Source organism: Trichosurus vulpecula, chromosome 2, assembly GCF_011100635.1.
Source record: "Trichosurus vulpecula isolate mTriVul1 chromosome 2, mTriVul1.pri, whole genome shotgun sequence".
NCBI lineage: Eukaryota > Metazoa > Chordata > Mammalia > Diprotodontia > Phalangeridae > Trichosurus > Trichosurus vulpecula.
In genome coordinates, this window is record NC_050574.1 from 225,911,713 (window position 1) to 225,924,617 (window position 12,905).

Sequence of the window (12,905 nt, forward strand, 5' to 3'; positions counted from 1 at the left end):
CAACTTTCTTACATGATTTCTTATTTTTTCTCTTAATGTCATTGTTGCAAATGATTGAAATTTTCTATGGGAAGTACATTGTTTATTATGAGCACTTTTTCATCCTCAGTTTCCTGTTTCCCTCTCTCCCCGTCCGAAACCCCAACAACCTCACTAAACTTGATTTTTGGAGGGATTTTTTGGGGGGATTAGGATCAGAAAATAACTAAGTAGAGTTGCCAAATGATGAGAGATATTATCTATCGACTTACAAATTTACCAAAGAATATATGATGTGAAGGAGTGTGATAAGAGGAGAATTAAAACATGCTATTGAATGTATTCTACTTTAAAAGAGGGTAGGTGCTCTTTATTGGGGCTTGGTATCATTTCATAAAGCAAAAAGCTCAGAAGTACTGAAGACAGCAAAGGCTGTTAACAATGTAGAAACAAGCAACCTTGGCTATTATAGTATTTTAATTTCTACTTATTACCAAAATTCTGAGCTTCATATAAAGGTCATTTAAAAATCTTGTTAGTATTATTAAGTGCCTTCTAAGTGGCTAAGTGCTGGGGATACAAAGAAAGGCAAAACAAACAAGTCCCTACTCTCCCGGAGCTCAAGTCCTAATGGAGGAGACAACTTGCAAATAGCTATGTACAAACAAGATACATACAAGATAAATTGGAGATAATTGACAGGAGTGAAGGCACTACCATTAAGGATTATCAGAAAAGCCTTCTTGTAGAAGGTGGGATTTTGTTTTGGCCCTGAATGAAGTTAGAGAAGCCTAGGTAATAATGAGGAAAACACTAGGCATGGTTGATAGCCAGTAAAAATATCTGGATTCAGAAGATGGGAATATTTTGTTTGTGAGGAACAGCAAGAGACTGTGTCACTGGCTCCTAGAGTATGTAGGATAAGATGTAAGAAGACTGGAAAGGTAAGAAGTCAGGTTAGAAATGGTTTTGAATACCAGATAATTTTATATTTAATCCTAGAGGTGAAAGAGAACCAAGTGAGTACTCAGTGGCAAGGTCAAGACAGGGATTTAAAGTTGCTGTTAAAAAAATAATCTGACTCCACTGTGGCATGGATGTGATCCTTGAATCCTCAGGGACTAATATCTGTGTGGTACAAGCACTGATAGATTCTACTAAGATTAAGAGCCTTTTGAGAATGGTCCCAGCAACAGATGGTGAAGTTGGCCCTCAAACTGCAAAAATGCGGAGAGGGTTCATCACCATCAAATTCTTTGCCCATAGTAACCCATGAATAAAACCACTCTGAAGATTAAGGATTGACTTTGTAATGGAATCAGGGTTGAGGAGAAGATCAATGCCCAGTCCCAAAATTTCCTTACTGTAGTTTTTCACTCACATTATCTACTTTGTATTTTAGTTGTCTTTAACTGAGGCCAACATCAAGTTCTCTTGGGCACTAACCACCCCTACGAGTATTTGAAAGCTTCAAATCTTCAGTGTATTATTTTTTATTAACTATTGAGTTTAAATTTTAGGCTTCCTTAAACATTACAATCTATATTACGTCCTATTGCTAATAGGCTCAGATCTAGAATTACAAAGGATCTCAGGAGCTATCTTAGTCTAATCCTCCCTAATTTTACAGGTATGACAATTGAGCCCATGGGGGTTAAATGTACTTGACTGAGGTCATGAAGGTTATAAGCATCAGAGGTGAAATTTGAACTGAGATCCTCTTGACTCCAGAGTCAATATTTGACTGGTACCACAGTTGTTTATTTTGTTTTTAACATTGGATATTACTATTAAAGTTACACAGATTTAAGGAAATAAGCTATTGACTTATTTACCCTAACAAGTAATTTTATTTACTGCCTAGAAAAAACAGAGAGATCTTGCCAAAATGAGAAGATGTCTCAGGCCTGAAGAGCTGACAAACCAGATGAACCAAATAGATATAAGCATGCAACATGAACAGTTGGAGGAAAGCTTCCAGCAACTTGTTTCTGACTACAGGAGGATAATAGAACGACTTGCCCAAGCATAATGAATCGACCTTTCTGAACAGGAAACTAGAAGATTTCTATACATTGTGCTGGGAAACACCTGTAATGGCTTGTTAATTAATTGAGAAATCTTATGTGACACTTATATTTACATTAAAGGCTATCTTTTTTTTCCCTATTTGAAGATTTTCTTCTAGTTGGTTTGGGATTGTAGATTCTAAGACATTGTTTGTATTCTAGGAGCACTCACTGCTAAATAAACCACAGGTATAGCTTATGAAATATCCATCACTGCCATTTCTTTTTTTTTTCATAAATAAGCATTTGAAATGCTCACTTGGAAAAGTCAGGTTGTAGTAACATAGCTACTCCCTTAAATGAAGGGATAAGGCAAAATGAGTATAGTACTCAGCACTAAATATCCTCAAACACTAATAACATACGGCATTAAGACCATATTACCATTTTCTAATAGGGTTCTATACTCTGGAACTAGAAAATCAGAAACTTTTTTTCTCTATGCTTCTTTCCAGTTGTCTTGCCCTGTATCAAAAAAAGCTGATTCTATTGTGAGATGTAAGGTTTTTAAAGAGAGTGATACAAAAAGCATAAGTTTCTTCTATCCCAAAACTACATTGGGGGAAAAAATTAAATGGCTCCATATTGGTGGATTAGAGGAAGTAAAGAACTTTTGCACACAATCTGAGTTATCAGGTGCCTTTAGTAGCTTGTTAAATCCCTTTGTGTGTGGAAGGAAAAGCCAAGGGAAAACAAGGTTGTTTGATGGAGTGCTAGCTCTTCCCACACATGCCTACCACAAAGGGCACAGGTACAAAGAAGATTCCTCACTTTGTCTTATTTTACTTAGGGGCATTATTCTCATCTTGGGATTTTTTTTATTGAAGTTTTGGAAAACGTAGATCTTCCCCAAAAAACTTCTTAGCTTTAGATAGATTCACTTGGAGTTAACAAATACAGTAACAGTAAAACTGAATAAAGAACTACTTACTTGAACCAATATTTCTGGAGTAATAAAGTAAATATCCCTAACTACCAAAAGAGGGCTTAACTGGCTCTAGAAACAATTGTTAGGATCTTTAATTATTGGTCCTTCACAGAAGGAAGAGACATTGGTTTTGTGGATGAGGACACTGAGACCCAGAGAGTTTTTCCCCAGTCACAGAGGTAATAAGTTGCAAAGCTAGATTTCAAGTCCAGGTACACTTGCATTTAAATCCAGTTCTTTTTCCCTCTATACCATGCTAAGGTTTGGAAATACAGTAATGTTTAGGAACTCAACCCATAAAACAGACCAAATTAGATTAAATTCATGGGATCATCAATTCACCGCTGGAGTTGGCAAACTAAGAATTTTTACATTTCTAAATAGAAGTTATATTGTATTTAAATGGAAAGACCATTTTTAGCTGGGTCCGTACAAAGAGATAGAGGGCTGGATTTGGCCTTCTGACCATAGTTTGCTGACCACAGATCTAGCCCAATCGCCATATTTTGCAGATGCAGAAACAACCTCAAAAGGGGTTAAGCAAGGTAATACTATTAAGCAAAACTGGGACTTGAGTCTAAGGACTCCAAATCTGGTAACTTTCTACTACACCTTGCTGCCTCTCATATCTTTATATTGCTCAGAGATACAACTTTTTAATTTCTTTTCACATAGTTTTTTAAAAAAAACTAGATTTCAACATTCACTTCTACAAGATCTTGAGTTCTAAGTTTTCTCCTCCCCAAGACAGCATGCAATCTAATATAGGCTATACATGTACAAACATATTAAATGTATTTCCACATTAGTCATGTTATCAAGAAGAATTAGAAGCAAAGGGAAAAACCACAAGAAAAAAAAAAAGAGAAAATAGTATGCTTTGATCTGCATTCAGACTCCATAGTTTTTTTTCTGGATGTGGATAGCAATTTCCATCATGAGTCTTGGAACTGTCTTAAATTCTTGTATTGCTGAGAAGAGCTAAGTCTATAAAAAGTCATCACACAATGTTCTGGTTCTCATTTCACTCAGCATCAGCTCATATGAGTCTTTGCAGGTTTTTCTGAAGTCTGCTTTTTTTTTTCAAGGAGGCAAGGCAAGGCAGTTGGGGTTAAGTGACTTGCCCAAGATCACACAGCTAGTTTGTCAAGTGTCTGAGGCTGGATTTGAGCTCTGGTCCTCCTGACTCCAGGGCCAGTGCTCTACTCACTGTGCTACCTAGCTGCCCGTGCTCATCATTTTTTATGGAACAATAGTATTCCATTACATTCATATACCACAACTTGTTCAGCCATTCCCCAATTAATGGGCATCCCCTCAATTTCCAACTTTTTGCCACCACAAAAAAAGCTACTATAAATGTTTTTGTACATATGGGTCCTTTTCCCATTTTTATGATCTCTGGGATATGGACCTAGAAGTGGTATTGCTGGGTCAAAGGGTAGGTAGTTTTATAGCCCTTTGGGCAAATTCCAAATTGTTCTCCAGAATGGTTGGATAAGTTCACAACTTTACCAACAATGCATTAGTGTTCCAATTTTCCCACATCTCTAGCATTTATCGTTTTCCTGTTTTGTCATGTTAGCCAATCTGATAGGTGTGATGTGATGTGATACCTCAGAATTGTTTTGATTTGCATTTCTCTAATAGTGATTTAGAGCATTTTTTCATATGACTATCGATATCTTTAATTTCTTCCTCTGAAAACTGCCTGTTCACATCCTTTGACCATTTGTCAGTTAGGGAATGACTTGTATTCTTATTTGACTCAGTTCTCTATATATTTGAGAAATTAGGCCTTTATCAGAAACACTGGCTATAAAAATTGTTTCCCAGCTTTCTGCTTCCCTCCTAATCTTTTGTTGCATTGGCTTTGTCAGTGCAAAAAGTTTTTAATTTAATGTTATCAATATTATCCATTTTGCATTTCATAATGTTCTCTATCTCTTGTTTGGTCATAAATCCATTTTCCATAGATCTGACAGGTAAACTATTCCTTGCTCTCCTACTTTGCTTATAGTCTCACCCTTTATGTCTAATATCATAACTTTTTTTTTACCTGTATCAGTTTATAGTCACCTTATCCTGAAAAGTTTTTTTTTCCTCCACTATAGTTAATTTTGTGGATTTAATGCTCTGGGCAAGAGAAAAAGAGAAAAGAAGCAGAAGCAGATTATATCAAACGTAGAGCACTGCTGCTGAACACACTTCTCTAACCATCCTCTTCTTTATAAAGAGGGGGCAGAAAACTGATCGGTGCATGTTACCATGAGATAACATTACAATTACAGAGTTCTCATGATGAAAAATGCTACCTACCTCCTGACAGTGATGGACTCAGTGTGCAATTGAGACATTTTTTTGGACATGGCCAATATAGCAATTTGTTTTGCTTGATGCATATTTGTTACAAAGGTTTTGTTTTTCTTTGTAAATGGGGGAGGAGAGAGGGAGAAAAGATGGATTTCATCACTTGAAAAAATTAGGTTAAAAAAAGCAGGATGTTATTTGAATGCAGTTAAGATTAGAAAAAAAAATAGGTTACTGGGGGGAAAATCTTTGTAGCAAATTTTTCTTTTATATGGAAGGTAATAAACATTAAGCACTTACTATGTGCCAGACACTAGTATGTGCTTTACAAATATCTCACTGAGTCCTCATATTTCTAAGATATATAAGAAACTAATTCAAATTTATAAGAATAAGAGCCATTCCCTAACTGATAAATGGTCAAAAGATACAAATGGGCAAATTTTGAAGCAAGAAATCTAAGCTATTAATACCCATATGGAAAATGTTCAAAATCACTAATAATTAGAGAAATGCAAATTTAATTCATTCTGAGGTTCTACCTCATACCCCTCAAAGTGGCAAAACTGACCAAAATAAGTAATATAAATGTTTGAGGGACTACAGGACAAGCTATATTAATATACTGTTGATAGAGTTGTGAATTGGCGTGGCTATTCTGAAGAGCAATTTGTAACTATGCTTTAAAAAAAAAAGGTTGCTGAATTAGAGATGATGACAGAGTGAAGGTAAGATGACAAGATGACAGAGTGAAAGGTAACATTTATGCCTTAGCTGCTCCACAACAAGCAAGTGCCATGGAGCCACAGTCAGGATCACACAAGATTTAGCAACTAACAAAATAAAGGAATGGAGGACTTGGAATGATTTTCTAGAAAGCAAAAGAGCTAGGATTACAACCAAGAATAAGCTACTCAGCAAAACAATATAATCCTACAGGGGGAAAAATGGACACTTAACAAAATTGAACATCCAAATACAAGCCTCAAACGTGAAAAAGTAAAAATGAGTAAGAAATCATAAGGGACATTCTTATATGGGAAGATGATATAGAACTTTATCATCAACAAGGGTCTTAGACGGAACTTACTATAAAAGATCTGGGTGTGATTCTATTAGGTTGAGATGATCTCAAGAGAAAGGGGCACATTGGGAAAGGGAGCACAGGAGAGAAAGAATGGCAAAAATTATTTCACTTACAAATGGGACATGCAAGGAAGAGTTTATACAATGGAGAGGAGAATGGGGGTAGGTGGGAGTGGGCAACCCTTGAACCTCACTCTCATTTGAACTGGTTCAAGGAAGAAAGAATATATACACAATAGGGTAGAAAATTTTACCTTACCCAACAGGGAAGTAGGTTAGAAAGGAAAAGAAAGTAGGAGAGGGCAATAAGAGTGAGAGGAGGGTAGATTAAGGAGGGCAATGGTCAAAAGCAAAATAGATACTTGAGGAGGAGATACGGGGAAAAGTATTAAGAGAATAGGATGAAGAGAAACACAGCAATCACAACTGAATATGAATGGGATGAACATATTCATAAAATGGAAGAATAGCAGAATGGATTAGAACTCAGAATCCAATAATATATTCAGGAAACACTTGAAACAGAAAGATATACAATGTGTCAAAATAAGGGACTGAGGCAGAATCTATTATGCTTCAACTGAAGTAAAAAGGGCAAGGGTAGCAATCATGATCTCAGACAAAGCAAAAGCAAAAATACACCTAATTAAAAGGTAAACAGGGAACCATTTTGCTAAAAGGTATCCTAGACAATGAATTAATATAAGTATTGAACATATAAGCACCAAATGGCACAGCATCCTGATTCTTGAAGGAAGAATTAAATGAGTTACAGGAGAAAACAGTAAAACTTAATAATGGGGGACCTCGATTTACTCCATTTTGGACTGATTGATATAAATCTAACATAAAACAAAAGTTAAGGAAGTGGGCAGAATTTTAGAAACGTTAAATATGATAGATTTCTGGAGAATACTAAATCAGAAAGGAAGCTTTCTATTCTCAGCTGTGCATGGCACCTTGACAAAAATTGACCATGTAGGGCATAAAAACCTCATAAATGCAAAAAAGCAGAAATATTGAATGCATATTTTTCTGACCATAACAAGGTGAAAATTCTATAAATAAAAACCCTTTAAAGCATGGATTAAAAATTAATTGGAGACAAGGCCATACCCAGGAGCCAAGATCGTGGAGTAAACAGTAAATCGCTATAACTCTCCTATATTCACCTCCATACAATCATAAAATAGTGTGCCAAAACAAAACTGGAAGAGCAGAACTAGCAAAAAGATGAGGGGAAACAGTCTTTCAGCCCAAGAAAAGTGGAAAATCAGCAAAAAAAAGTAGGTCTTACTTTTGTAAAAGGGGAATGCAGTCCAGGAGAGGAAGCATCCCAGCAAGCCCTACCTCAGCAAACCAGTGGGAGATCCTGAGCCCCAGTGCAGTGGAACAGCACATGCCAACACCAGGATTCCACCCCCCTCACTTGCTTCAACATAGCCCCAGGCAAACAGGTGCCAGCAGCCGGACAGCTATGTGCTTCAAGGTAGCCTCAGGGAAATGCAAAAACACCCCACTGGCCTCAGCACATGCCAGACACCAGCAGTAGGACTCCAGGTCAGCAGCAGGTAAGCTGCCAGACCCCTATGGCTTGCAGTGCCAGCCACCCCTCACCCTACCCCTTCAGCACAGCACTAGACACAAGGGTCCCCTGTGCAACTCAGGACAACATCAATGCAGGACCAGGTAAACAGTGAAGGCCTGCAGCTACTGGCACAAGAAGCCTGAGGCAGTGTCGCTGCCACCCTGGGAGCAAATTTAAATTTAAAAGAAAAGGCCAAAAAAAGATGAGGAAACAACAACAAAAAGAATCAGACCATAGAAAATTATTATGGTGACAGGGAAGACCAAGACACAAACTCAGAAGAGGACAACAAAATCCCAAAGGAAAACAGGAAACAATTTCAAGCCCAGAAAGAATTCATGGAAGAACTACAAAAGGAGCTTAAAAATTATACAAGAAAAGGAGAAGAAAAATTGGGGAGAGAAATGAGAGTGATACAAGAGAATTATGAACAAAAAAAGTCAATAGGTTGGAAGACAAATGCTTGAAAAAGTAGAACTGGCCAAATGGGAAAGGAGATACAAAAATCCACTGAAGAAAACAACTTAAAAAGTATAATTGGCCAAATGGGAAAGCAAGTACAAAAGCTAACTAAGAAAAACAACTCCTTAAAAGTTAGAATTCAGCAAGCAGAAGCTAATGACTCTATGAGACACCAAGAATCAAACAAATTCAAAAGCATGAAAAAATAGAAGAAATTGTAAAATACCTCATTGTAAAAACAACTGACCTGAAAAACTGATCCAGAAGAGACAATGTCAGAATCATTGAAATACCTGAAAGCCACAATCAAAAGGGGGACCTGGACAGCACTTTCAAGAAATTATCAAGGAAAACTGCCCTGATATCTTGGAATCAGAGAATAAAATAAGCACTGAAAGAATCTACCAATCACCTCAGGAAAGTGATCCCAAAATAAAAACTCCAACAAACATTATAGCCAAATTACAGAACTATTGAGTCAAGGAAAAAATACTGTAAGTGGCCAGAAAGAAACCAAATATCGGGGAGCCATGATCAGGATTATACAGTACTTAGAAGCTTCAACATTAAAGGACTGTAAATTACGGAACATGATATTCCAGAGGGCAAAGGAGCTAGGACTACAACCAAGAATCACCTACCCGGCAAAATTAAGCACAATATTTCAAGGGAAAAAAAGTCATTCAATGAAATAGAAGGATTTCAAGCTTTCATAAGGAGACTAGAACTGAACCAAGAATTTGATCTCCAATATCAAGACCCAAGAGAAGCCTAAAAAGGGAAAAAGAGAAACGAAAAGAAGGGATTCAATGGAGCTTAACTGTTTATGTACCTACATGGGAAGATGATACTTGTAATTCTTAAAAATTGTCCCACTAATAGTACAGCTAGATGGAATATACATAGACAGAGGATATGGGTATAAGGTGAATTTGAGGGAATGACTTAAAAAATTATTAAGGTATGAGAAAGAGGAGTGCACTGGATACAGAAGGAAGGCAGAGACAGAATGGTGTAAATTATTTCACATGAAGAGGCATGAAAAACTTATTATGGTGGAGGAAAAGATAGTAGGGTGGATGATGGGCATCACTTGAACCTTATTCTCATACTTTATTATTTCATATTTTTAGTTTTCAACATTGATTTCCACGAGATTTTGAGTTACAAATTTTCTCCCCATTTCTAACCTCCCCCCCACTCCAAGATGGCATATATTCTGATTGCCCCATTCTCCAGTCAGCCCTCCCTTCTGTCACCCCGCTCCCCCCCCCATTCCCTTTCCCCTTACATTCTTGTAGGGCAAGATGGATTTTTATACCCCATTGCCTGTATATCTTATTTCCCAGTTGCATGCAAAAACAACTTTTTTTTTGAGCATCTGGTTTTAGAAATTTGAGTTCCAAATTCTCTCCCCTCTTCCCTCACCACCCACCCTCCCTAAGAAGGCAAGCAATTCAACATAGGCCACATATGTATCATTATGCAAAACACTTCCACAATAATCATGTTGTGAAAGACTAACTATATTTCCCTCCATTCTATCCTGTCCCTCTTTATTCAATTTTCTCCCTTGACCCTGTCTCTTTTCAAATGTGTTTGCTTTTGATTACCTCCTCCCCTTATCTGACCCGCCTTCTATCATCCCCCCTTTCTTATCCCCTTCCCCCTACTTTCCTGTGGGGTAAGATTCCCAATTGAGTGTGTTATGTTATTCCCTCATCAAGTCAAACCCAATGAGAGCAAGATTCACTCATTCCCCCTTACCTTCCCCCTCTTCCCTTCCAACAGAACTACTTTTTCTTGCCACTTTTTTGTGAGATAATTTACCCCATTCTATCTCTCCCTTTCTCCCACTCTCAATATATTCCTCTCTCATCCCTTAATTTTATTTTATTTTTTTAGATATCATCCCTTCATATTCAACCCTGTGCCCTCTGTCTATATATGTGTGTATTCCCTTCAACTACCCTAATACTGAGAAAGGGCTCATGAATTACAAACATCATCTTTCCATGTAGGAATGTAAACAAAACAGTTCAACTTTAGTAAGTCCCTTATGATTTCTCTTTCTTGTTTACTTTTTCATGCTTGTCTTAATTCTTGTATTTGAAAATCAAATTTTCTATTCAGCTCTGGCCTTTTCCTTGAGAAAACTTGAAAGTCATCTATTTTATTGAAAATCCGTATTTTGCCTTGGAACATGATACTCAGTTTTGCTGGGTAGGTGATTTTTTATTTTAATCCTAGCTCCTTTGACCTCTAGAATATCATATTTCAAGGCCTTTGATCCCTTAATGTAGAAGCTGCTAGATCTTGTGTTATCCTGATTGTGTTTCCACAATACTCAAATTGTTTCTTTCTGGCTGCTTGCAATATTTTCTCCTTGACCTGGGAACTCTGAAATTTGGCAACAATATTCTTAAGAGTTTTCTTTTTGGGATCTTTTTCAAGAGGTAATCAGTGGATTCTTTCAATTTCTATTTTACCCTTTGGTTCTAGAATATCAGGGCACTTTTCCTTGATAATTTCTTGAAAGATGATGTCTAGGCTCTTTTTTTGATCATGACTTTCAGGTAGTCTAATAATTTTAAAATTATCGCTGCTAGATCTATTCTCCAGGTTAGTGGTTTTTCCAATGAAATATTTCACATTGTCTTCCATTTTTTCATTCCTTTGGCTCTGTTTTATAATTTCTTGATTTCTCATAAAGTGACTAGCCTTCACTTCCTCCAATCTAATTTTTGAGGTGGTATTTTCTTCAGTGGTCTTTTGGTCCTCCTTTTCCATTTGGCTAATTCTGCCTTTCAAGGCATTCTTTTCCTCATTGGCTTTTTGGAGTTCTTTTGCCATTTGGGTTAGTCTATTTTTTTTAAATTTAAATTTATTTATTTAACATATTTGGTTTTCAGCATTGATTTTCACAACAGTTTGAATTACAAATTTTCTCCCCATTTCTACCCTCCCCCCACTCCAAGATGGCATATATTCTGGTTGCCCTGTTCCCCAGTCAGCCCTCCCTCTATCACCCCCCTCCCCTCTCATCCCCTTTTCCCCTTCCTTTCTTGTAGGGCAAGATAAATTTCTACGCCCCATTGCCTGTGTATCTTATTTTTTGTTGCATGCCAAAAAATTTTTTTTTTGAACATCTGATTTTAAAACTTTGAGTTCCAAATTCTCTCCCCTCTTCCCTTCCCACCCACCCTCCCTAAGAAGTCGAGCAATTCAACCTAGGCCACACATGTATCATTATGTATAACCCTTCCACAATACTCATGTTGTGAAAGGCTAACTACATTTTGCTCCTTCCCAACCCATCCCATTTATTGAATTTTCTCCCTTGACCCTGTCCCCTTTCCAAAGTGTTTGTTTTGATTACCTCCACCCCCATCTACCCTCCCCTCCATCATCCCCCCCCCTTTTATTTTTTTTTATCTTCCTCCCTCTTCTTTCCTGTGGGGTAAGATACCCAACTGAGTATGTATGGTATTCCCCCTCAGGCCACATCTGATGAGAGCAAGGTTCACTCATTCCCCCCTCACCTGCCCTCTCCCCTCCTCCCACAGAACTGCTTCCTCTTGCCACCTTTATGCGAGATAATCCACCCCATTCTATCTCTCCCTATCTTCCTCTCTCAGTATGTTGTTCTCTCATCCCTTAATTTCATTTTATTTCTTTTAGATAACTTCCCTTCATCTTCACCCTGTGTCTGCTCTCTCTCTTTTACATATATATACATACACATATACATGTATATATACACATATAAACACACACATATATATACATACACATACATACACATACATACACATACACATAGATATATACATACATACACATTCACTTATATATATACATAAACATATATATATATGCATATTCCCTTCAACTACCCTAAAACTGAGGTCTCATGAATCATACACATCATCTTTCCATGTAGGAATGTAAACAAAACAGTTCAACTTTAGTAAGTCCCTTGCAATTTCCGTTTCTTGATTACCTTTTCATGCTTCTCTTGATTCTTGTGTTTGAAAGTCAAATTTTCTATTCAGTTCTGGTCTTTTCACTGAGAAAGCTTGAAAGTCCTCTATTTTATTGAAAATCCATATTTTGCCTTGGAACATGATACTCAGTTTTGCTGGGTAGGTGATTCTAGGTTTTAATCCTAGCTCCATTGACCTCCGGAATATCGCATTCCAAGCCCTTCGATCTCTTAATGTAGAAGCTGCCAGATCTTAGGTTATTCTGATTGGGTTTCCACAGTACTCAAATTGTTTCTTTCTGGCTGCTTGCAGTATTTTCTCCTTGATCTGGGAGCTCTGGAATTTGGCCACAATATTCCTAGGAGATTTCTTTTTGGGATCTATTTGAGGAGGCGATCGATGGATTCTTTCAATTTCTATTTTGCCCTGTGGCTCTAGAATATCAGGGCAGTTCTCCTTGATAATTTCTTGAAAGATGGTATCTAGGCTCTTTTTTT

At 37.2% G+C, this 12,905-nt stretch overlaps 1 protein-coding gene and 1 pseudogene across 1 annotated transcript in view; both read left to right on the forward strand.

The window, feature by feature from the left end:
• The window catches only part of HAT1 (histone acetyltransferase 1), a 79,034-nt gene extending 76,782 nt beyond the window's left edge, over positions 1–2,252 (forward strand). The window contains exon 12 of the mRNA XM_036744021.1: positions 1,844–2,252. Within this exon, the coding sequence (XP_036599916.1) occupies positions 1,844–2,011 (168 nt within the window). The 3' untranslated portion in view covers positions 2,012–2,252. The remainder of the gene's footprint in view (positions 1–1,843) is intronic.
• Positions 2,253–7,904: 5,652 nt separating this feature from the next.
• LOC118836921 overlaps positions 7,905–12,905 on the forward strand; it is a 30,196-nt pseudogene continuing 25,195 nt past the window's right edge.